The sequence below is a fragment of the Symsagittifera roscoffensis genome, chromosome 1 (genome assembly GCF_963678635.1).
Source record: "Symsagittifera roscoffensis chromosome 1, txSymRosc1.1, whole genome shotgun sequence".
NCBI classification, from domain to species: Eukaryota; Metazoa; Xenacoelomorpha; order Acoela; family Convolutidae; genus Symsagittifera; species Symsagittifera roscoffensis.
In genome coordinates, this window is record NC_087062.1 from 22,701,329 (window position 1) to 22,727,869 (window position 26,541).

Here is a 26,541-nt window from a genome sequence, read left to right on the forward strand (position 1 = left end):
GGTCCTAGGTAGAACACTGATCATAGCTTTGAATCTGGTGAACACAATCTGTGGTTGAGATTTCTGGTGGTGGAGAATCTAGATGAGTCTGATCAATTCACATTAGGAAGAGATTTTATCAGGATTTTTGATGTAACGACTGATCTTAACAATGCGATGTTCAGGATTCAAAACTCGGAAAGGAAGTACGTAATTAAACGGATAAATTTGATAATGGCGAATGAAAATAAAGCTCCAGTTTTCTTGAGTAGGAGGGTGAGGTTGAAAGCGAACGCGGCGGCAATAGTAAAATTGAGAATGAAAAACTATAATGAACTAAGTGACAACAAACAATTATGCATAGACCGAATCCGAATAGTCAAAGTGCTGCTATTTCAGGAAGATAATTCTCGATCACCCAGAGTGGACTCTGCGTCAGTGTCTTGTTGAAAACTCTTGATTTACCAATCACAATCCAGAGGGGGAGGAAGCTGGGATACGCACTGCCAGTAAAAACCAGAAATTACTGATAATGTAAAAGAAAATGAAGATCTTGATTTTCCAAATCACAAAGACCAAACAAGGGAAGGCGCAGTGGTTCACCAAATCGGTCAAGCAGCGGAAACAAAATTAAAGCTTATTGAGTTAGGGGAACTGACGTCAAAGTTGGAACAGATAGAAATTGAGGAAGGAATTACGGCATAACAAGAATGAGTATCTAGACAACTGCTTCATCTTAGCAAGGACCACTGAAAAAAAGCTACAACAGATGGCGGACAAGGTGGAAACAACGGATGAGGAGCGAGAGAAACTTATCAAAAAGGATATGGAAGAACTGAAGAAGTGGTACGAGACCGTAAATGATAAGTTATGGAATCTTGAGAGGAAAATAGATACGATGAGCGAAGAACAAGTAGCAAATTCGTGTGCCATACAATCGAAATTAGACATGCTCCTGAGAAAATCTATTGCTCAAGAGAAAACGATACGGGACAAAACAGAAAGGTCGACCGGATCAAGGGTGGACTTTGTGGAACCTCAAAGTAAAAAGCAGGAATCGACACCGTTACCAATGATCAACAACAGGAAAGGATCATGTGTGAGCAAGTCGGCTACAAAAGGAGAAGTGTCGAACTCAACAAGGATACCTAGGGAATCGAACGCACACATGAGTGTAACACCTGATGCCATGACGTGGGCGAATACTTGGGAAACGATGAACTGGACGCTTGAAGCATTCCCAACAAGAAATGCAGAGTCGAGTGATAGAGGAGGAGGTAAAACGAGAAAGACCTTTAAGAAACAAAAAGAGTTCAAGGAGGACTCAAACGGTTACATAGAAACGGTTGTGCAAAGTGTGGGTTGAGGCGGTAAGACTACGTCTGGAGCAGAAAAATCTGAACGTTGAAATACAGGCCTGCACAGCGATACTAAGCAACCTGGAGGGCATGGTACTGAAGTGCGTGGTAGCCAAAAAGGAAGTGGAACAAGACACTGCAGACAAAATGTTTACAATGCTGCTAAATTGCTTTGGATTCGCAATGAAGGGATATCAAGCCATGATGAGATGTGAGAAAAGGAGACAGAGAGATGATAAATCAATTGACCAATTGCTAGGTGATCTTGAGAGCCTGAGAACGAGAAGTGATCCAGAGGAGTCGACTAAAAGGAGGAACTTTAGCATTGCCTCAAATTTTAATGATGGGGTGAAGAGTGATGACCGAAGAACAATGTTGGCAACATACTACACGCTTTCGAAAGACCAGGCACCAACCCCAGAAGAGATGTGACAGAAGTCTAGCGAGTAAGTGTTGATGAAACCGATGAACTACTCATTTTCAGACAGCAGGAACCTGCAAGGGGGAAGCCAACAGCAGAGGTCGTCATGGTACAAGCCAAGAGATGATATGGACAAATAAAGGTCATGGGCAAATTGTGGCTCGGCAGATCACCATGTATCGGATTGCACCACTTACAAGCAGGGCATGAGTGCTTGGGATACACGCCTGATGAATAGGACTCGAGTCAAGTGGAAGATCACGAGTTTTATTGTGGCTTGATATTTAAAAGAGGCGCCAGGCGTTTTTTCTGCAGTCAAGAGGGACGCTTCAGGATGGACTGTCCCCTGTTTTGGGAAGCACCGAAGAATCAGAGTCAACCAAAACACAAACCTGCAATTGCTGCGGTGCAAAACACCAGGAATATACAAGCTGAGAAGCGGCAGGCAGTGAAATAACGATTAAGACTGTAAAGGCTATGTAAAAACAAGATAAGGACAAAACAGGGATTGCTTGCGAGCTGGGGCTGTTCCAATGAAAGAAGATGCACTCTGGCCTCTGCAACGCGACAGCCACAATTCAGCGACTGATGGCGCAGGCATTAACGAGTGTGACGAAGAAATATGGCAACTTCGTGATGTGTTTCGTGGATGACTTGGTGACCGCGAGACCTAACCCTAGAGGACCATATCGAGCGACTGGACCAAATGTTTGCATGCATGAAAAGGGCAGGACTGAAATGCAAACCCTCGAAAAGTGAACTTCTAAAGGACTCGATAAGAAACCTTGGGAGGGTGGTAGATAAGCATGGCATCCGATGCAACAAATCATGAGGCATAAAGGCAAGAAGTTTACAAGGAATAACGCGGCGGAAGAGTCTTTTCAAAGAATAAAAAAAGAATTGAGTGAAGCACCGGTGCTAGGTATTCCTACAGAGAAGGGAATGTACGTAATGAACACTGTCGCATCGGTGGTCGCAGTTTCGGGGATACTTCATCAAGAACAGTAACGGAATGGGAGAACATTCTTGAGACCAATATCACACGGGAGCAAAGTCTTGAGCGACTGGGAAAAGAAGTACGGTGCACCCAAGTCGGAGATGTTCCCGGTTTTCAACCTTGTGGAAAAGTATAAGACATATCTGAGACGCGAGCCTTTCAAATTACGGATCGACAACAGGGCACTCAGTTGGCTGAAGACGTACTCAATGAATCAAAGCTACATTGGGTGATGGATAGTGCGGTTGAAGGTTACACTATGTTAATTGAAGATAGATCGAGGTACAAACACCAAAGTTCCGACAGCTTGAGTAAGAAATCGGAATTCTACGAGAAACAGGAGCAGAGGGAGGCTGATAGGCCTCGGATCAAAGATGGTTTCTCATTTTTGGACAGGGAAACGTATGATAACCTACCGCTCACGAGATGGCGCGACAAATCAGGCAAACCGATAGAAGACCATCCCGGATTACCCACTAAGCATCGGGAAACTGCAATTCTGAAGAGAAAATCAGGGATGCCGATCGAAATCATGCTCAAGTCAAAGTTAGTCAGAGAGACGCTAAAGACGAAAGGATCTGACCCCGACGAAGTTAAAACAGGAAAGGCGACGGTAGGGCAGGATTTGATGAGATTGCTGGAGAGATTGGCCGATGACAAACCCGTGGTCTCAACCAGAAGAAATGATGAACCGGAAATCACCATAATGAGAAGAGAAGAGGTCTCACGTGATGTAGACTCAATGAAAGCCGTGGAATCAGGAAACAAAGAGATGGTACGAACATTGTTCGAGAAAATCTCGGAGGACATACTCCGGCGAACAACGCTACGAAGGAAGAAAGTGTGGTTCAAAGAGGAAGTTGAAGATCTCGGACTAGGTCAAGAGTACGGGGATCCGCCGCCACAAGAAAGGGATGGTGAAGAGGAACATTTGTCCGGGAGTCAGAAGAATGAGACGAAGGAGATCATGGGAAGGATAGTATGCGTTAAGCTTAAGGACGATATCCACAATCCAGGGGACCTGAATGGACAAATGATGGCACTGAAGGAGCACGTCGAAACGAGGTACCAGCTATCGGATCCGGTACAAGTCCAGAGGAACGACAAAATAGCGAGTAATCTCTCCAAATGGATACGAACGGGAGTGAAGGAAAAAGGAGACCTGGAGGAGGATAGCAACAAGATCTTGAGCCAGTTCTCAAGGAAAGTCAGGTCTTTTCTACCACGTAACGGATGACTTGGTTGTCTGCAGGAGAAGAGACGAAGAGAAAACACTACACAAGCATAACCTCATCATATTACCACAGCTGACTCAAACGGAAGTGTTGATCAGATCGCACGATCAGATGGGATATCAAGAAACAGACAAGGAGCAAGAAAAAATATAACACCCATCTGACTGGCCAGGAATGAAAAAAGCTTGTGAGAGATGGGTGAATGCATGTTTGTCGTGTTTGCAAGTGAAAGACCCAAGAAAAAAAGTTCCCTCTCAAATCCGTGGAAAGCTCAGAATTCAACAAGGTTGTGCAGACAAATCACCAAAATTTCTGCATGACAGATTCGGGGTATAACCAGATACTGGTAATCATAGATCAATTCACGAAACTGGCGGAAGCAGTACCATGTCAGACAACCTCGGCAGAGGAAACCTGCGACGACTTGACAACGCACTGGATATCGCGGTATAGTTGTCCGATGACCTTCCAATCAGATAACGGGAAAGCCTTCATTTGAGATCTGACAAAAGAACTCATGAGAAGATTCTACATTGCACAAGCACACTCGACGACCTACCATCCACAGACGAATAGACTATTAGAGAGGCAAAACAGAACGCTAGTGAGTATGCTCATGGTATATTGCTCGAGGTATATGACGGACTTGGACCAACATTTGCCGCAAGTGGTGGGAGCGTAAAATACCTTTGATGACGCGATTGAGACCAGATTCTAGGATGGACGTTGATGAGACTCCAAGGTCGGCTGGCCGCTTTAACCTGGACCGCGTAGCCCAGGAGCAAATGAATGAGGGCCTGAACACATGGACGCCACCAGAACCCGTCCCATCCTTGAGAGATCTGGAGTCAGATCGAATCAAACCACTAATGAACATTGCACTACCGGGTCCGACACCCAACTCAATTAGTGGTAGTCAGGCTGGCGCGGGGACGTTACGTCTCAAGGAGTTGCAAGAGAGGCTGCAGGCAAGGACTTCTGAGAGCCCATCATGTGAGGCGGAGCCACGCACTTGGAAGGAACACCCAGTAAGGAGTGTCATGATTGCCACCTACAAAACTAACACAGATGGCGCATACCACCGACACAACCAGGATGATTGGACGGCGGGGCAATGCGAGAGGAGGGACGCCATCCATGACGCGTCTTGAGTGCAAAACTTCACCTAGCCCAGACTACCATAAGGCACGGTCCACTTGATCAATAGGAACAATCTTGTCAGGGTCCTGACGAGGATCTAGGCGCACTGGCAGGTGGGAATCTTGAGTTTCTCGGGTGCAGCAATGCCCCAGATCTTGGCGTCGCTAGAGATGCTGGAAATGGTTAAGGTGTGCACGTTCACCCTAATGATGGGAACTAATGATGTTTCTAGGGGCGAATCGTGGAAGATGATGAGGCTTCAGGACAAGGTGAAATGCATTCTTGAGGAGCTGAGGATCTACTTGCACCCTACGGTGCTCACGATCTGTACGGTTCTCTACAGTATGATGGCAGACCAGAACGCGATGAACATGAATGAGAGGGTGCGCCACTCTAACTATATAATCAGGCAAATACAAGAGAAGCGTCCTGCCCGTGAGGCTGTCGCGAGAATGATTGAGGATTCCCTGCCGCAGAACTCATCTTCGGACGGCATCACTTTCGATAAGCCCGAGGGCGCGGAGTGGCTGAATGGTGTGTTTCAGGGACATATCGACAATCTAGAGTCGGATCTGGTGGAGACCAATCAATTCAGGCCTGTGGCTGACCGATTGTGAGGGAGAATTGATTCTAGAGGGAGTTCGAGGAGCAACAGAAACGGGCAGCTGGGTTCGACGCCCATGGAGAGGGATGAGGTATAGTGTTCCACGCCACAAAGCTCTGTGTTCATCAGTAGTAGTGGTGGAGGAGAAGAAGAATATCCGAGCACCGACAGTAGGCCCTGGAGAGTCAAAGGTATCTGGAGCGAGTGAAAGGATTGGACCGTGAAGATCTGGCCTGCAGAAAAGAGCTTATGAAGCTCTTGGGACTCAAGAGCCTCTCACACGAGGATCTGAGCTATCACTACTGCGTGGATTGGCTGAAGGCGCATGAAGCGCACTTTTCTCGAGACAAATCCCTGGAACCGGCTGATTTGACTGGGATTTCTAAGAAATCAATCATTGGTCAGTCAGGTACCGACCGCTTAAGGAATTGGGATGCCCAGGCCTCATCGTGGAAACACCGGAATATCGTACGACTGTATTCAGAATTTGAATTGCGATTCCTACGCAGTTAGGAGCCGAAAAGCATGGGACCCCCGATACTGCCTACACGGGCCCGAAATAGTCAGAAGATCCAAAATACGGGAAATCCCATGGGACCTCATAGCTGGCCAAGACTTTGGCAGTTATTGATTGCTCGGACCCTGGAGCAGCGAGAGTGATCATCGTGACGGGGTCAGACTTCGAGGGAACCTCCATGAATATATTTTGGCCAGAGACGTTGGTGCATCTGCTACCAGGCACGGAACTAAATCAGATGATGACTCCGATTGTGGCGATGACGTCGGAAACGCCGTGTGAGCCGGAGTTGTTGTTGTTCGCGGGGATAAACGATCATCTGCACGCAGCGGGATTGGTTGAGCACTTGAGAAGTGGTGAGCCGACGCCAAAGAAGATCTGGGAGGCGATTCAGACGTTTTTTGCAGCAAGGAATTAGGTGCAGGAGTTGTTGGCTTCTCGATTAGGATCAAAAACAAAAGTGGTATTCACATTATCACCAGGCTATGCAGGCAAGCCACCAGCTCTGCAGTTCGTGTGCGCGATGCTGATCTTGATAGCAGAAGGCAGCGGTTTGCGGATGCTAATGGCAGCCCCTGATTGGGAGCTTGAGCCGGTAAAACTGAGACTTCTGAAGTCGGAATGGGCAGATGTATCTCATGCCCTGAGGGGTTTCTATGAGCTTGCAGACATAATGAGTGTGCCGGGTGAGGTCTTTGTCTTGAGATATCGAATCCGGCTCGGCAACTGAATTTCAATCCGGAAGTGGGCGATGACCACCCCGTGATAAACCACTTGACCGCCAGTCTGTGACTTCGGAGCATGGAACTCACAAAAACAGGTTCCACTAGCAGTGCGAGAGGTCCTATCAACGATAGGCAGAACGTGGCGGGAGAAAAAGGAAGATGGCCATTCCTGACACGAAGGCTGGAAAATGCGAGAGACAAAACGAGGGAAAGCGCCCCTCCCCTGATCAAGCAGATATGGGAGTTTCTGGATGATCAAATCAAGATCTACAAGAAAAGCGAAATGACGGTGGGGACGTTCGTTACATCAGCAAACGAGATCACTATCGCCGGCTTCTGGAGAGAACATGCGAAGGGCAAATTGAGGACCAGAAAAACATATGAAATCTTGAGATTCTTGAGTCCATGCTGGGAGAACAAGTAAATGGATAAGGTATTCTATGCGGGAAATACCATTTTTGAGGCATTCGTGCAAGATATCTTGAGCATATCGATTAAACTACTGCTGGCCCTGTATCTCGTGTATCCCAGGTACCTGATCAACATGGGTCCTGCGTTCATGTTCAGCAGAGTCGTGGAAACCCTCAGAATCGATGGATACTTGACGCTAATACTCTTGACGCATGGGATCCTGGCGGCATTCCATCGACTGATGAAATATGGGGAGCCCCTATCAGTGAGGAAAGCCCGCCCGAGTCTTGAGACTTATTCCTACAATTGTGCTGCTTGACTGAAAACTCTACTGGTGGCAACTCTACAAGGGCAACTCGGTGACCCGAAAGTTGGCTGAGATATTGATCGACATGGAAAACGCGGCAAGTCCGGGAACGGAAGAAGATTTCAAACCCCAAAAGACGAATGCGAAGAAAGGCTCTACTAGTGAACAAATGTGAGAAGTGGAAATTGGCAAATAATGAATTTTGGCAAAACAAGTAGCAAGTGGACATTGGCAAAACAAGTAGCAAGTGACCCCCTCGAAAGAGGATTGACGAGAAATACTGCTCGCCCCTGGTGGATAGCCCTGGATACTGCGAAAGAACTGGAGAGCTGCCTGAAAAAACTTGATCGCGGGTCAAAATTGCACTACCCAACAGAAGGCGGAAGTAATTAAACCAGAGTTGAAGAACCAGTTGGGACAAACCTGGGAGAAATTGCTGTTGGAGTATTTTGAAGACAAAATGAAGGCACCCTCGTCGGCAAATTTTTTGTTGGCGAATCCTTTTGTCATGACGGCGGGGCAATTGATGTTTATATGGAGCTTAGCAGGAGTGACGCTAGAAGCATTGACTTCATATGATAACCTAAAACTGGGCGACAAAGGTCTGTTAATGGCGCAGTTTGTTGCACGAGAAAATTTAGGGTTGAGTCTTGCAAGGAGAAAAGATGCCACCTAATTCTTGCGATGGATCATGTAGGTGATACCTGATGCTACCATCCAGGCATGGTATCAAAGTGCGGCGGGTGGTCAAGCATTGGAGAAGAGAGTCTCGAGCGTCATCCTGAATGTGTTTAAGAGTACTGGGATTCAGAAGGAGGATGGTTCGAGGCAGTCCCTGGAAAACCATGCAAAACTTGACGAGAGTCATGACGTGTATCGTAGCATGGCTTTGGAAGAAGGTTACTCGAGACCCACGAAGCGAGGGGAGTATCAGTATGTTTCCGGCGTAATGGGGATATCATACAACCTTTTCTTGGATGCGGAGGCAGGAGCTGCCTTCATGAATTTTGAAATTACGGAGCTGCTAGAGTTCTGGACAGGGAAGATAATCCAGATTGATCCGACTGAGAGGAAGAAACCGAGCCTGGGTTTGCTGCTTGAGAAGGTGCCCGAAGTCGTCAGTGTGCCGCGTTCTGAGAGGAAAGTGGAGCTGAGGCTAGGAGGCAAAGATGACATATTGTCTACGAACTTGGGATCTGTTTGGAAGTTGCTGAGACCATCTTGGTGTCCACATCCTCAGGCAAATTTGAACGAAGAAGTCACGGAGCGAGTGAGACTGTCACCTGGAAAGACTGAGGATCTGGGGAATCTGAACGTGATACACAAATTGATCCTGCCTCATTGAAAAGAATCTGAAGAAGTCATGGGCAAGCCGATCGAGAAGCTGGAGCCAGGCAGTTGTCTTGATCTAGCGAGTGGAGGTGGAGGTGGAGATCATTCTTGTGATGGACGGTCTTGTGTCAGAATATAGTCTTTTTAAAGGAAAAATCTGGCCACTTTGTTTGCTGATATAACTGAGAAGGAAAAAGTGAGGTGCAAATAATGGCTGATTCTTACGCGAGCACCACGGTGAAGTTAGCAACGGCGTTAGAAATTTTCTCAAGAATGTGTAGTCTGGAGTCACTGGAGATGCTAGAATCAGAACATCATGTGGTGGCAGCGTTGAGTGTGGAGTCCTGGTCTGGAGTACTACAAATGATCGAGAAGCATATCAGAGGATGAAAGTTCGGTCTTGAGGCAGAGATGGGTTTCCCCTTGAGTGAGGCTCACGGTCTGCGATGAATGCGAAGTGTCTGGTGGGATCAATCATGGCTAACCTGTGCGGAAGTCACTATCCGGTACATATGGCGATGGTGTAAGCATTTAGTCAGAGGGTGCTGATCGACAAGGCCTTTTCAGTGCCCAAGTGCGTGCGCTTGGAGCGGATGTCGCATCACTCACATCGGTTGTAGTGGAAGATGCTATGAGCGGTGCCTGGAGATCGAAGGGAGGAATTGAGTGAGATCTGAGGGGAAGAACTCTTGTGTTTGGAAAAAGAAAAGAATGCTAGTGACTTCGAGAGGCAGAATACGATTGAGAAGACAACGAATAATTCCCAAGCCGTGGATGAGGTTGACATGACACACGCGATGATAAAGGAAATCGAATCTCTGCTTGAAGCTTTGGGAGAGCGCAATATCCGGAGCATCAGCTTGACGCACGGGGAATGCCCATGTCATTTTCTGACACAGACAGTATGGTGCCCGGAGCAGTCGAACCCTTGCTTGATATGGAATGTGGAGGAAATTCGGTCAAAAGGGCTACTCGACCATCAACAGAAGGTAACTTTTCTGTGGTGAGCTCGCTGCGATGGACTGAGGAGAACGTTACGAAGTATCGGGAGTCGAAGACACCAACGCTGGAATCGATACAGGCGATTGACTATAGCCGGAGGCTTGAGTTGTTCGAGACGGCGTCGATTCGCCTACGATGCACGTGTGGAGTCGCATACGATTCTTCTCATTGTTTAGGGCGACACTGAAGTCTTGGCTGTACACGTTGACGAAGAATCACATAAAGGAGCATCAAAAACAATATCTGCATTTCCTGGCCGAGATCGCGCCGGAGCCCTTCAAGAGAACATTGCTAACCCGTCGCAATGCAATAACCACGAGTAAGAAAAGGGTTGGTAAAGTCTAGAGATAATACCAAAGCGAGGGAATCGATATTGGAGGAGGACTTAGCGAAGAACGTGAGCTTGAGCTTGCACAACTCTTTTTGCTTGAACAGGGAATCTAAAATGAAGAGTCTACCGAACCAGGAGAAGAGATTGCAAGAGCAAAGGGAGTGGATGCAAGCCTACGACATTTGAAGGCGTGGGAAGAAATCGTGATAAATTTCGATGATGAAGAAGAATTATCGAGGCAAATTACGGTGTCAGGAGTTGGTTCTTGAGTCTTGAGCGTGAAAGGAAAAAGGGGCTTGAGCGTGAACTCAGATGAAATCTGAAGGCATGGAAAAGAAATTTTTTCATACAAATTATTCTTATTAAAATACTATAATTACTATGAAAATCAAAATGCTGCATGACAATTTTCTGATTGGATAGGACAAAAGAAATGTTGATGAATAGCTTATAAAGCTGGAATTCAGGGTTTAGGTGGATGTAGATTTTGATTGCTGCTTTGCGATAATGTGGCAGTTTTGCATGGCTGTGAATTTTGGGGTGTAGATAAATGTGCTGTAAACTTCTGTAAACGACCGCTTTCACTCTATCTTGAGACGCACTCACCATTCTGTGAGCTCAAGGATAAACAACGACACGCGATGAGGACATCGATCGTGACTCCGGGTAGTTTGTGCCAGTCGGTCATGTTTGGAAGTTTGACCTTGAGCTGAACGTTTAATCTTGTTTTTGGGGAGAAAAGTAATTTTTCAAATTTTCGAAATGAGACTGTCATGCTCAAGTTTCTCGCGACAACTAAAAATGCGAAAAGAAATTAGTCAGATGAATCGAGTCAAAATCACGGGAAAGTAGCTGAAAATTAGTGGAGAAAAATTGCTACTCGCATGACGCAATTTTACTATAATTGCTACTCGCAATTTTACTATATATCAAACGAGAGTAGAGCTGTCGTTTCCTGGCAGAGAATCAGGAAGGACGAAAAACAGAGCAAATCTTGAGTGGAAAGGTGAACAGCGGAAGCTGCCAAACGGTCCAGACAGAAAACTTATTGCTTGAATTAAGACTTATTCCTTTCAAACTTTTTGAGTTATTCTTAATTACCCTAAATCAATTCTAGAGTTGCTCTACACTTTAGTTACTCAATTCTAGAGAGGTCGTGACGGTATGTAAGTGCCCAATTTAAATTTCTTGAGTGTGTTTTATGTTATAATGTTGAGTTAGGGAGAGTTTTTAGGTTGATGCATCTGAAATGGATCAAAGGTCCACTGTCCAATAAAAAAACTAACGGTATACGTGAGGTTGCGACCCTGTTTTAAACGGCATTCGCGTGTTTCAGGTATTTCTAGACCTGAGCATGGGTGCGTTCTTATTACTAGAGTGGGGGTTATTTTGGTAGTAGCCTTTAAGCTGTAACACGGTTTGTAATCTCATATCGCAAGTGAACCGAATTGGCTCCGACCGCTTGAGGTAGAAAAACACAAGAGATAGTGACTTAAGTAGGCTTATGTAGGCGACTGTTACATGTGCGAAGCTCCTTGTTACATCTGTTTTCTTTCTTTTGAATAGAAAGGTGACTTAATGTTGCTTAGTTTATTAGTGGTAAGTTTCGATTTCTGTCAAAATGCCAAATTCGTTTTTGTATGAAACAGGTTGTCTACATGTTGGCCGCGAGCCTGTGTGGACCTATCAAACATGTGCACTGACTATCGAATGGTGGAAGCTTCTCTTTACTTGAACATGTAATTGCGTCAAAGATGTTTTCATTTTGAATTTTTTCCAGGCTATTATTTGTGATTGATGACATCTGTTAAGGAACTGCTTGCAAGCCAAGAGTTGTGGAAGTTGAAGGCCAAAGAGCGCCTGTTTTTCTCAGATGAAGTTATTGAACAGCACTCAGTGTTAACGAAACCAGAATCTTCAGATTGGCTTGCATCGCACAATGAACCCGGGCAGAGTTTTATACAGTATAGAAAGGACTTATCTGCAAAGCTCCCAAAGCATACCGTGTTATTAATCATTCCGATTAAATGCTCTCCAACTGAGCCACAGATTCCCGATCAAGTGCTTGGTCAATTGGATAAATTTGCTCAAATATTTTTCCAAACGAAAGTGCAAGTTGAAAACTACACTCAAGTAGACTCCAAAAGCCGCATCAACAGCTACACAGGAAAAGCACAGCTTAATTGTCGAACGATACTGGCGACTCTCCTCGACTGGAAAACCAAAAAAGAGTTTGCAATTATCCTACAGTTCTTTATTCAATGATTCTAAAATAAATAGGCAGTTTACCGCTAAATCTTAACAATTTGTGATTTTTTGTGAGATTTTGGGATCCCCACATGCGGCTTTTTTATGACCTACATGATTTTTGCATCCAAATTTTGTAGTTGCCTTTTTAAATTTTAGAAATAAGCTTCATGTTGTATTTATGATCGAAAGAGTTATCAGGCAATAGATGATAGTCGAAACATTCTGTGCTACTTTCACAGTAACCGGCTATCCTTGCTTCCGATGTTTTTTCTAAAGCATTGCATTTTGAATTTTTTTCCGAAATTTTCGTTGTTTATGCTTCGAATCTATCTATCTATCTATTATTTACTTGGCGTTTCATTTGACACATGTTTAAGAAGTTCTTAAGCTTACATGTTTAAGAAGTCTCAATGTTTGCATGTTTAAGCTTTCCAACGTATTAGTTTTGCATGTTTAACGAAAAAGTTTTTGCACGTTTCAGCTATATTGAATATTAAAATGCTTAAGAAAATTCATTTGACACATATTTAAGAAGTACTTATGTTGTTCTGTTAAAAGGCCAAGCCGTTGCAAGGGTTGAAAATTTAACTCAAGTCGGCGTTTCAAAATCTGTTGGAACGCGAATGCTATAACTTTTACATTTTTCCTATATTCGCAAAACGTAAAACTATCAAAGTTTTTGTTTCACAATTTACTTAAATAATTTTGAAAGTTTTTACCCTATAGTGGGCCGATATCAGGTTACATTCAGGGGTTGCAAATCTGGTGTCCAAGTTTGACTGCTCAAATCCTTTTGATTTCCGAGATATAGCGTTTTGTATGGTTTTTTCATTTTTATTTCGAAAAAACTTTTATAAAATACTAATCGAACTTGAAACTCTCAACCCTATAGTGGGGAGCTGTCAGGGTAAAATCATGTTTTGCAATTTTTTCTTCCAAATATGACGGCTCATATTCTTTTAGTTTCCGAGATGTGGCAGTTTTTGTGATTTTTTTTCTTAGATATAAAGAACTTAAATATGAAAGCAAACTGATAGAACTTGAAAATTCTCAACCTTAAGGCGGAGTCCTGTCAGTTACACATCGGCGTTGCAAGTCTACCAGCTAATTATGACTGCTCGAATAAATCCTTCTGGTTTCGGAGATGTGGCAATTTTTGTCATATTTTTCAATTTTTTCAAGAATCTTGAATTTAAAAAAAAACGAACGATCTTGAAATATATTCTCTTTTATTATTACTTTTCACAAAAACTTGACTTGCAAGCAACTAATAGAAATTGAAGATTTTATCTCTGTGATGGGATGCTGTCAGAGAACAATATGGGGTAGCAAATCTGCTCTCTAATTTTATCGGCTCAAATCATTCGGGTTATCGAGATATTGCGTTTTTTTTTACGAATGAACAGCTTTTTTTTAACGTTCAACGATCTATTCGAAGCACCGCAGGTGCCAGTCATGAGCTAGTTACGTGATTAATTGGTGATTTTTTTACAAAGTTTTGGCCTTGAGTGTTTGTAATAGCTTTTGTTGAACTGTGTTATGTTTCAGCTGCTTAAAAATTGGTTTCAGTTATTAATTCCAACCATCGATGTGGTATTCACTTGATTCAGAAAACTTTTTGCTTCTAATGTGCTATAGTGTGAAAATCCATTTTGTTCCGTGCGTACAAAAATGGTTGCGTTATATTACGAGCTGACTTTAGTTGGTAATAACTAGATAGACATGCATAGATGATGAAAACCTTAATCAAGCTGCTGAACAACTTGATAACTGGTGCGGCCAAATTTTGATGGAAATCAAAACAAGCAAATGTAAACGCCTGAATATAAGAGGTAGTCTGACAACAATCCTAAATAATGTCGAGTTGGAGGCCACCAATGTTCAGAAATATCAAGGGTTATTGATAAATCCCAGCCTTAACTAGTGACAAATGCAACAGACGTGTTCAAAAAGCAACCGGAGCTTTCTTTCAGCTGAAACAAAATATTTCATCTGTATGTTGGTGAATAAATAGACTACATTCCTACACTGGTTATATTCTTCCTATCACATATTGTTCACAGGCTACCAAGCAAAACAAACCTTATGAAACTTGAAAAAGTACAACTAATGGACACAAAGTAGATCCTCTCCTCTACAAGTTATTAAAAAGAACGACTAACTAAACTAAATTTCTTAGCTTTGAGTCTGTATGTTGAAATGCACGACTTGCTCCTTTATCTATCAATATTAAATTCCAAATACGACATCAGCGAACTTTACTGGAATTATTCTGTCAATAATTTCATGTATGGGAATAAGTGCACTTCATGTATGGAATAATCATCTGCAATTGTTCTCTTTGCAATAACTGGAAAAACTTGTCTAAACTTTATTTATAAATGAGAAAATTAACTTGATGAGTAACAACAATAACGGGTCTTACGACCCCTGAGGACCAAGGCTCAGAAGCCTCAACTACTACTACAACTACTACTTCTACTACTACTATGGGTCATCGAGTGCAAGGTTACGATTAACGCTTAACATATATACACAGACTATTCCGTTTTTATGACATCTGAAAGATATTGATTTCCTGAGCTTTGGATTTTAAAAGAATTTCACCTGTAAAATTTATTCGCAAACTTTTGGGTTTTGGAAATTGCCATTTAGACTTCACTTAACTTTTTTCTATTGATTTCAAGCGCATATGTAAATGTTTGTCGTTACCATAAGTTTCAGTAGCGCAGTTGTGTATGCCAGCCAACTAAAACTTGAATGATCAATGATTGAGGGTTAATTCCCGTAGAGGTCATTTATTTTTCAGAGCTCATACATTGTAGTTTTTTGACCCTTTTGAAGCTAATTCTGATGTTTGTTTGCTAAAGCTTGGGAAGCACAGCGCCGCTTCTTTGGAAATTTGTTAAACCCAAAAAATCTTCAGTTTTTTGTCTTGGCCTAATGTGAAAAATCCTAAATAGTTGCCGCCTATTCCTCTGTGTTTTCATGAGAACTTAAATAATTGTCAATAAATACATCAGAAAAAGACAATTTGAATGTCATCGCTTGAGTTATCCTCCACACCTCGCCATGAAGTTATACAGAAGCATGAACTTAAAAATCGTTTTGGCCCATCTGAACAGAACCTCCAAGTACCGACAAAATGAATTATCTCCCCTATTCTAGTGTTATTTGCCCCCGAAGGGATAGATTGGGCATGCCACTAGCATTGGTTACTTGAATGTCGTTTTAACACTGGACTCATCGGAATTGATCTCGCATTGTGTTATAAAGTTGCGAGGCGAGCCTTCTCCGTCAAGCTAATTAGCTTAGCTCTCCCGATCCTTCGTGCTTTGTGAGCTGAAGGTGTTAGGCTACACGAAGGGGGCCAGTCAAAAGATAGGATATTTAGATCCACCCGTCTGCTTGCACAGTGGAATTAGTGCTGCGCGTCATGCCGCCCTAAATTGCAAACAGTGCATAAATTAGCCACTTTGGGTTCAATCATATTTAGGTTGCCATTCAGGATGGGTGAGTACCTGGAGCGGAGCTGCGCAGATGTGCACCTAGCCTTTTTTTATTTCAATTCAGGATTGGTCATACCCAAAATCTACTGTGGTCATTCTCAGCTAAGTCTCAGAGTTTTAGTATGCTGATGTTTGAGGCCGATTTCAGTGTTGCTGTCATTAATTGGCTTGTTGGTTGCTTTTGGAGGAGTTTGTCCGGACAGATATTTAATGATGGTCCATAGCTTGCTTGCCGGAATTGTGGTGGCATTTTTTTAAGGAAAGTTCTCTTTTTTTTCGTTTTTGTCATTTTGGATAAGGATTAAGGACGAGACGAAACTATCCCGGCAAAGTCTCAGATTTGTTCGTTTTTACCATTTCGGAATTAATGGTTAATCAGTCGACCATTGTAAAAGGTCGTTTTCAAACATTTTTAAAAATGAAGCCGTGTTTGCTATCTTAATTCTTTGATAAAACAATTAATTTTTGTTAAAACAGAATAGTTTTTGTTTCTCTGATTTTTTTCAGCACGTAAGGAAATGTATGAGGGAAATGAGCTTTTCTTCAATCATAATATTATTAATCCGCCCATCTGAAAAATGTAGAAGAATTTGGCATTCGGGTGTTTTTTCTTTCGTTTTCCAAGCAAATTCAGGTTCCACACATAATCATGAGAATGGGTCGAGTGATATATCATATCGGAGCTCTTTCAATCGCGATTCGAACTACTTCAAGAAATTTGGAAAAAACTTCTGTGTCGCGAAAAACCAGTTTGAAATTTTTGTTCTAATTTCACGCTGATAAGGTGAGGCTAAACAGGCTAACAAAAGCTTATTTATGCTCAATTAAAGCCGTGAAAATTTAGTTAGTTTGGCTCGAGTAATTTTAGCGCCAATTTGGAAATCAAAAACTTCAAAAATGCTGACTTTCTGAAAATATTTGAATTGTTTATACGATTTTTCATTTTTCTAGTCGTTTCTACAAAAATTTTGCAATTGGCTTATTTTACTCTGGCTGTCGAATATGCCTAAATTCTATTTTTTCGTTCATGTCTTTATCACATCACGCAGAAAAAAACTACAATTTTTGAAAAAACGTCTTGTTTCTTGGAAGATTAGGGTCGGAACATTCTGTGCTACTTGCACATTTACCGGCTATCCTTGTTTGATTTGAAAAATGATGATCTATTGAGAATAATAGTTAATAATTGACAAGCGTGCACGTTCGGTATAATTCAGCACTCAGACAGTGTCCCTAGTTACAATTGAAAATTTAGTTTACCAAGGTTTAACCTTAACTGGTTTGAGACCGGGGCTTTTAAAATCTAATAAATTCAGCGAGGTCTTCAAAAACCGCCTTCTTCCTTTCTAACTGATGTGAACAAATTTTGACCCCATTTAATCTCAATTTGCTGCATTGACAAATCCTTCTGATTGTCTTCAAAATCGCATTAAGGGACCGAAGATCTCTAAAAGTATCATTCTTATCGGAATATTTTGAGGTCAACACGGGGGTTGGAAGACTGCTTAAGATATTTTTCTGAGATAATTCTTGAAATTGAGAATAAGAACAATTGGATTAAATCGGCTCAAGTTTCCAAGTTGCCAATCTTGTGATAAGAACTCCCCTTTAAGAACATCATTTGAACCAAATTTTTGAAGTTTTCTGCCTTGCTTGTTACGCCCAACCAAGTGTCAAGTAAGTAAAATTTAACAAAATTCTACTTTTATTAAAGATACTAAGATTTGAAACTATGTTTTTAATTTGAATTTTGTAGGAAGTAAAATGTTCTTTTTCGTAATTTAAAAATTAATTACAAACTCTTTGAAAGAAAATACAAAAACTCGTATGCAATTATTGGAGTAACAGTAAGTGACATATATCCTCGTGACGACTGGAATTATGTATTCGGGTTAGCGAACTCCGCAAGCCGAGTTGGAATTTTCTCCATGGCCAGATACTTCGACCAATTTCCGAACGCACCTCCTGATTTTGGCGACAGCTCGAATCCCAGCGAGGGAAAGTTTTTGACTCGCATTTGTAAAGTCATGTGCCATGAGTTATGCCACATGCTAAGTATGAAGCACTGTATATATTTTGACTGCCTAATGAACGGGTCAAATCATCTGCAAGAATCAGATAGAAGGTCAATTTTTCTGTGCCCGGTATGTCTGAGAAAACTGCATCATTGCATAAGATTTGATATCCATAAAAGGTATAAGAATCTACTGGAGTTCTGGAAGGGAAGAAATGATGAGTATTTCAAATGGATTGAAAAAAAACTCGAAGTATGCGGCCTGAATGAAAGTACTTCTGACTAATAAATATAGCAAATGGTTAGTTATAAGCTAAATCAACTGATTTTTTTTTTGCGTTTGAAGTGATCAATGGCGTGTGTCCAAGAATTTCAAAAGAGTGGGTAGAAACTACGGCGTAGCGTGGCTTTTTTTTCAGCCGTGATTCAGATCATAAAAAGAAATACCAATAAAGTTTTCTCCATCTCAATAAATCTCTGATTTTTTTGAGCTATTTAGTCAATTTTCAGACCTAGCGAAGAGCTGATAGTTTCTCTTTTTTGCGATGGTGAGTTGTTTCAAGCTCTAAAACAAATAGTTCTGTAACCTGCTTTAAAAAGTTTTAAAATATGCGGATTTATCGGCTGCGAGTTTTTCATTTTGAAAATAGATTGACTAAAATCTTTTTTCTTTTTTTTGCTATGATAGCTGCGGTCGGATAGATAGGTTTTAAAAACATGTTACAAATAATTCTGTCGCCTCTTTACCATATTTGTTCGAATCATCTCAGCTGTTGTTTTTCATAGTTTTAGATGCAATGACACTATCTGTGTTTAGATCCGACAGCAATGAGAGTGGCACTAATCGGAGCTGGAGCCGCAGGCCTTTCAGTCCTTCGTCTGATCCCAGAAGAGGTCTTGCAAAATGGAGAAGTTGTCTGCTTCGAGAGCTCAAACTATTACGGAGGTCAGTAACTAATATAATACGAGAGAATTCATACCGTTTTTAACAAGTGGTTGGCGGCACACCTCTTAAGGCCAAACGTTTACATTTCATCAAGATTATATGTAGAAGGAACCTCGGAAAATTTTATTTAAGTAGATTTTCGAAGCAAACTTAATCTTTGAGCATTTTTTGATGTCGTGCTCACAAAATAACCATTATGACTTAACGAATAGGTCAATGGTGCCAATATGCACCAAAAGCGGACGATGTGACCGAAGACCCAACTTCGAGCATGTATAAGAATCTAGTGACCAATCTTCCTACTTGCATCATGCAGTATCCCGACTTCTCATGGGATCATCCTAATTCATTTGTCCACCATACAGACGTCGCAAAGTACCTGTTAGACTACTGCTACAAAAACAACCTGCAGAAATATGTAATCCTGAACAGAAAAGTGACGAGTCTAAGTCGCAACCGAAACGACGGAACCTGGAATCTATCGTCGGTTGATTGCACAGGTGAAAGAATTTAGCGTACTCAAAGAATTTCTAAATACTAGATGAATCTATTCAATGCTTTCCCTATAAATGGTAAAACCGCGTTTTATTGTAGGTAATTCTGATGTGCAGAATGACGAAGTATACGACTATGTTTTTGTATGTTCTGGTCATTTCACGTATCCACGCACAATGGAACTCGACGGTCTGGATAAGTTTCCGGGAAAAGTGTTCCACAGTCGCTGGTTTGACGACCCAGAGGACTTTTCCGGGAAAACTGTGATGGTAATTGGAAAAGCATTATCTGGAATTGATATTTGCTGTGAAATGCAACCGTATGCAAAGAAGATAATTGCCTCGAGTCATTGTCCTACCAAGTATTTCAAACGATACGATAACGTCGAAGAAATTGGTATGGTGACACATTATGAAGATGGATCGTTTGTCCTAAATGACGGTACTAAAATTGACGAGAAAGTAGACGTTGTGATTCTTTGTGTAGGTTTCACTTACGACATGCCTTACTTGGATCGTGAAACATCAGAGGTTGAAATAAGCGATGGTTTCATAGGGCCGCTGTATAAGTTCACAGTCCATGCAAAATTCCCCTCGCTTTTCTTTATCGGCCTCAATCAAAGAATTTGCCCGTTCACATTGTTCTACTACCAGAGTGCATTTTGCTGGGCTATCATAACTAAAAACTTGAAACTTCCCATCAATTTGAAAGAGATTTGTGAAAGTGAGATTTTGGAAAGGACGTCGATTATGAGGAAGAAACACTTCTTTCATCTATCTTTCGATGAAGAGACGGCTCTTGTGACGTTTTTTGCTGAATCGGCAAATTTGCCTCACCCGCCCAAATGGCTAGCAAGGGTAAGAGAAGGAGTGGCCCAGGAAAGAAAACTTGACCCGATACGATACAAAAAGCAGCAGATTTCTATCTTGGACGATTGCAAAATTGTTATTGCAGATCCAGACGGAAATATTGTGCGTCAATTGTACTGAATTGTCGAACTTTGTTTTGAACCACTTAAAAAATCAAAAATGTGTCAAGACCCCAATGAAAAAATGCGAATTCTACAACTAGTGGATTGTGTTTATATATGTGTAGTTTAATCTGATCCATACTATTTAACATGACTCTGTGTGGCACCAATGAAGCCCATTAAAAATAACGATTAAATCAATTTTGTACGGTTAAGAAGCAGAATAAGAAAGTCACTTTCATTTTAGCAGAGAGGCTTTTAAGTTTCAATCAACGAAGTAAAGACACTTATTTAGGGCGTTTTTTTCCATTAGGAAAAATTTTTATAAGTGACAGTCGGATATGTTATTGATATATTGAAGCTGTTTTTTTTTTTTCAGTAACTCGCAGCGCAGAACTTTGATGCACATTTTAGCATATGAAAAATCTGGGTGGCCTGCTAGCCTAGGTGACAAAAATCTACAAAAAGAAGAAAAGCTGGTTGCTGTGCAAGTAGCATACAGAATGTTTCGACCTTGCTAATTTTTGCAATGAATTGAAAAAGTCTCAAATTTTGTTTTCATTTATTTCACCAACCTTTCGGTTGTTTTTGTCTACATAATGAGATAACAAGAGAGGACTTTTGGGAAGCATTAGAATTATGCAATATTAGCAAAAATTGATACAAAAAGTGAAAAAGAATAAGATTGGAAATGCTCTATGAAAGTTCATGCAGTAAGAAATTTATCTGAAAAACAGAAAATCAGACCAATTTTTCTCTAAATTCTAATACTTTTTGAACGATCCATGTCCTAAGAAAGAATTATCTGATCAGATGTATGATTATTTCACCTTACTGTTTTCGTGAGGTTTGTATTGCTAAAGTGATTCCTATGCTGAGTTAAGTTCATGTCAAGTTAAGAATGTTAATATTCCGATACTAGATGGATGTATCTTGTAATCGAGAACTAAACTTTTTCTAGCAAACATTTTTTTTGCATTTTTCGTCAGCTCATTTTGCGTATGTAGGTCAACGATATTATCTAGTGGACTGTGCTGCTTATAACTTAGCCCACAGGATTCATACATTGTACTAAATAAGTTTTTGAGCTAAGTGAATTCACTACCCCCGTATAAGGATGCGACTTGGAACTGTACTTAAATAAATCGAAGTCCTGAAAGAACTGCTTGGTTATTAAGCTGAAGTAACTGCTAGGTTAGCGTGGTAAATTCTATTAGTGTGGTTTCGTCGAACTTGATGACGGTTTTTTTCTGAATCCTTTTTAACTGTATACGATGCATCGGTTTTGGGTTGCAATTAGTTACGGTCAATTAGTATCTATCAGACTCTGAAATAATTTTCGAGATTTTTGGCATGATTTTTGTTCCTAAGATAGTAGTATTTTCATAAAATGAGTATTTCTGTATTTCAAAATTGGCAGATTTTTGTTTATTTTCGAAGTAAAACAAAAAAATCAACTGCGTTTTGCTCCAAGTTTTATCTAATTTTCGACTGGGTCTAGTGGCGTTTGTCTTTGACCGACTTCTTCTTTTTCTTTAGCTTTTATACATTAAAGCTTCTAGCAAAGAACTAACTGGCTTCTCATTTTTTTGCTATTGAGAAATTATTGTTTGAAAAAGCTATCGGCTTTTCTTATAGTTCTTTTCTAAATTATCTCAGTTTTTTGTCCAGTTTTCATACAGTGTAGATTCCCGCCATGCCGCGTTCAGTGTTTTGGAGCATCCTTTTTTATCAGTTTGTTCAGATTTTGTTTGAAAAAGTATGTTCCGCATTGCTTTAACTTTTCCGGTAGTCATTACTTAACACACAATCTTGTTTATAGGTCCGGTTGTTTTTTCTTTTTTTTTTTCAGGAACACGTCTGCTAAGTTATTCACGTTCAAATTTGATTTTTCATAATTTGACGTTTGATTTCTTTTCAAGTTCAGTTCATTTCCTTTGTTAAAAGGAAAGCAAACTCTACTATTGAACAGCCAAGGTGTTAAGGATACGGAAAACGTGATCGACTTGTAGTTTCGAAAGTCGAATTTAATTATAGAATTTCTTGTGGATTAAAAACGTTATCTAGTTTTTGGATAACGTGTTTTCATAACGTGTTTTTATGGATCCAGTGTTTTCATATTGGGTTAGTCTCAAAAAGTATCAATTATAAAATATTCTAAATATTCGAATAACTTTCATATGCGGCTAATCTCAGAATTGTTTTTGAAATGGTTCCAACTATCGTTTTAGTACGAAGAACTTTTTATTTTCAGTTTCTGTGTGTATAAGAAAATGTGGAGGAACTTTGTGTTCGGGTCTGTTTAATGTTTTTCCACATAAAATCAGGTTACAAAAAAGCATCTAAATGAGTCGATATACCAATTTGAAGCCCTTTCAGTAGTGATTCAAATGACATGAAAAAAAATTTCATAGTTTTCCGAGTATCGAGAAAAACTGGCTTACAATTTTTGATTTTTAAGAGTAATGAAGGTCTTGCTGATTTTTTTCCGGAAAAAGTCTTAAAATAAGCATAAAAGTCTCTTATAACTACAGACGTGCATTCATACATATTGATGCATTTATGATTGCTTTAGGTATATGCAGTTTTTGAGTTCAATTCAAATTCATCTGCTGAAAGTGACGTAAATAGCACTCTCCAAATACGAACGTGGAAATGGCGCACAAAAACGTGAACCATTTCTAGTTTCGAAATTGGAATTTAATTTTTAGATTTCCAGCAGAATAAAAAGCTTTACCTTTTGATCCAGTTTTTTCAAGTTGGTTTCATTTTATCAAAAAAAACGCCCGTCATAAATCGTTCTTTTCTCTTTGAAATTCGAAAGTTGAGATTTTTTCAAGAAAATCAGTGTTTTATTGTATCTTTCCTTGCGTTCATTACTCTTTTGCAATCTTCGATTGGTTATGTTTATATTTGCAAAAAAAATTGTTTCCTAGTATCTTTTCTGCAAAAATGTTTGTCTAACTTGCCTATATTACTATGACTGTCAAATATTACTTTTTTAAATAGTTTTACGTCAGATCTTTTTTTCACATCACGCAGAAAAAACTACACTAAAACGGAATAGTCTGTGCTGTTTGCACAGTAACCGTTTATCCTTGTTAATTAAATGTTTTCTGCTGATGCAATACTGGCATTCAAGCTTGTCAACATGCTTCAAAAGCTTGTAGATCTCTACTTCAAAATGGGAACTAAGTAAAAATGGAAAATAAAATAGATAAAAAGTATTAAATGTTCCTTAGTCTTCAAGTGAAAATGATGAGAATGTGTCTTTCCAACGGTATCGTTTTGCTAATGAATATCGTTGTCTCCCTTTTTGAACCAATATTTATTTTTAGAATGAATCGATGAGGTAATCTAGATGTGTCGAGTCCGGAATAGTAACCAAAAATGAATTAGATGCGGGTTATAATGGTAACCATGGTAAGCACTGTGTGAAAAACTGGGGCGGCTTTTTCCCTTACAAGTTGGTGAAAAATGATTCAATTAAGCATGCGCTAAAAGCGCAACAGGAATGAATAGCAAGGGACTAATTTTCACTGCAGTTCGGCATTAAAATAGCGACTAAAAAGGAAATGAAATGGCGTGATTAATAGACGTTTACTAAAACAAACTGATGATTGCAGTTCAAATGGTATGTTTGCTCACTTCTTGTTTGCGTTGGATACTTTGGGACATTTAAAAATGGGGCAGGTTTAGAATTTGAAAGGGCTGCATACTTTTCTTCTCAAATGGTTTGATTAGCCCATTTTTAACCTGAAATTTTGATCATGTCCTTTTAAAAGTCCATTTCACTGCCTTTTGCGCTAGCTAACCAAATGTTTTGTTTACGTTTTACTCTCCATCATGCCATCTACGTACAAGACTTAATTGTAAATTTTTCTTGATTTTTTCTTTCAGATTTGTAATTGCACAACGTGAAAAAGCAGCTATAAAAATAATGGATGTGCTGCCTTTAAAGAATTCGCTGGAGTTGTCTTAACAAAAACTGAGCGAGTGAGTTTTCGTGTTTTGGCGTGGTGAGAATGAGTTCGATGGTCGTGAGTCGAGCTCGGGTTTACGCCGACGTGAACAATCTTCGTCCTCGGGAGTACTGGGACTATGACAACCAGACAATCGAGTGGGAACCAACGGATGATTACCAATTAGTTCGCAAACTCGGAAGGGGCAAGTACTCCGAGGTATTCGAAGCTATTAACATGAAAAGTAGCGAAAAATGTGTAGTGAAGATTCTAAAGCCTGTTAGCAAGAAAAAAATTAAACGAGAGATCAAAATTTTACAGAATCTGAGGGGCGGACCGAACATTATCCAGCTTTTAGCTACAGTTAAAGACCCAATTTCGAGGGTTCCTTCCATTGTTACTGAGTACATTAACAACACAGATTTCAAAACGCTTTATCAGAACCTGTCAGATTATGATATAAGATACTATTTGTACCAGCTGTTAATAGCAATAGACTATTGCCACTCGATGGGTATTATGCACCGGGATATTAAGCCGCACAATGTCATGATAGACCACGAGAACAGACACCTCCGACTGATTGATTGGGGCCTGGCTGAATTCTACCACCCTGGAAATGAGTACAACGTCAGGGTAGCCAGTCGCTACTTCAAGGTAAAGTATACATATATTAGTTGGAGAGCTCATCCCAACGTTAATATATTAGTTGGAGAGCTCATCCCAACGTTAATAACCCTTGCGATCAGCAAGATTATTGCAACCGGGTACTAGATTTTTTCGGTGAGCAGATATCAATTCGTGAAATCTTTTTGTGATGGGTCCCGCGCGCTACGTGTCGAAAAGATTTCAAAAGCCATATAGTTAGTACTTTATATGACCAATGTACATGTAAATTCAATTGAATTCGCTTTTTAGAGAGATAAACTTGTGTTATAAAAAACGAAATTTTCCAAGCATTTTTCTGTTTGCCACACACCTGTTATAATTTTCTAGGCTGATTTTCTATGTACAATAGTTCTTTGATGAATTCGAGTTGCATGAACTCTATCCGCTTAATTGGAGCGAAGTCTTGTCTGCTTTTATTTGAGAAACTATCAGAGTTTTTGCCAAGGAGCGTTATTCTTCATTCACACGTACTTGGTACGTGTTTTGCAATCGCTTTGACTATTCAGTGATTAATTTTTTCCAAGGCTAATTTTCGTGTTTTCTTAAGAGCTCTTTTCGCTAATTTTTGTTCCGTGTGTTTTCAAGTGAAGCTTTGGCTCTATCTAAATTTAAGTCGATTTTATGGCAATTCAAGTAGAAAAATCATTGTTTTGTTCCAAAGCAAATCTATCTATCTATCTTTATCTATCTATTTAAATGCGTGTAGTTCGACACATATCTTGCCATGTTTAAGCGTTTTTTGCAACAGTTAAGGGCATAACGTATCTATGCGTGGTTAAGCTATATCGTGTATATTGCAATGCGTAAGATTTTTTTGGTTTTCCACTACACTATATTTGAATGCGTGTGACACGTATCTTGCCATGTTTAAGCGTTTTTTTTTTGCAACAGTTAAGGGCATAACGCATCTATGCGTGGTTAAGCTATAATGCGTAAGAACTTTTTTTTCGATTTTCCAATTTGAATCTAAGTGTGTTCCACCTAGTTACATAAGCAATGCTTGTGTTATAGTATAAACTATCTTTTTTTTTCAACCTAAGTCGCAAATATTGTTGCGACGAAAATATAGTTGTGATAAAAAACTGTTCATTTTGAAAGTGTTCATTTTGATCAATAACCAGCTATTATGTACAGCCAATGCTAAGGAATTTAACACATATTCTTATTGTTCCGTCTTTCATATTGAAAGTAACGGAATATTTGTGCTCGGGGTGGTTTGGGACAGTTAACGCGCGATATATTTTGCGCTATTAACGCGTAAGCGGAGATTTAATCCATCATAGAAATTGTTCCAAATTGATTGAAGGAGGCATATTTGCCATAATTGATTTGATACTAAGAGCGAAATGTATCACTTTGTACTTAAT

General features: G+C 40.4%; 4 protein-coding genes across 6 annotated transcripts in view; 3 read left to right on the plus strand and 1 right to left on the minus strand.

The window, feature by feature from the left end:
- Positions 1-26,541, plus strand: part of LOC134841514 (endoplasmic reticulum mannosyl-oligosaccharide 1,2-alpha-mannosidase-like) — a 399,351-nt gene that overhangs the window by 211,268 nt on the left and 161,542 nt on the right. The gene's annotated exons all lie outside the window — the stretch shown is intronic.
- Positions 1-26,541, minus strand: part of LOC134841497 (ubiquitin carboxyl-terminal hydrolase 7-like) — a 289,862-nt gene that overhangs the window by 89,688 nt on the left and 173,633 nt on the right. The window lies entirely within an intron of this gene.
- On the plus strand, positions 17,137-20,744 carry LOC134841479 (uncharacterized). 2 transcript variants are annotated; one of them, XM_063857493.1, is made up of 4 exons: positions 17,137-17,795; positions 18,950-19,078; positions 19,291-19,578; positions 19,673-20,744. In XM_063857493.1, the coding sequence occupies exons 2-4, from the start codon at positions 18,961-18,963 to the stop codon at positions 20,560-20,562; spliced, it is 1,296 nt and encodes a 431-aa protein (XP_063713563.1). In that variant the 5' UTR covers positions 17,137-17,795; positions 18,950-18,960; the 3' UTR covers positions 20,563-20,744. The 2 variants fall into 2 exon arrangements, with proteins under 2 accessions (XP_063713563.1, XP_063713572.1); XM_063857502.1 differs by lacking the exon at positions 17,137-17,795 and adding an exon at positions 18,319-18,433.
- The window catches only part of LOC134841487 (casein kinase II subunit alpha-like), a 9,354-nt gene continuing 7,234 nt past the window's right edge, over positions 24,422-26,541 (plus strand). Inside the window, exon 1 of the mRNA XM_063857514.1 lies at positions 24,422-25,162. Coding sequence (XP_063713584.1) covers positions 24,569-25,162 — 594 coding nt within the window. The 5' untranslated portion in view covers positions 24,422-24,568. The remainder of the gene's footprint in view (positions 25,163-26,541) is intronic.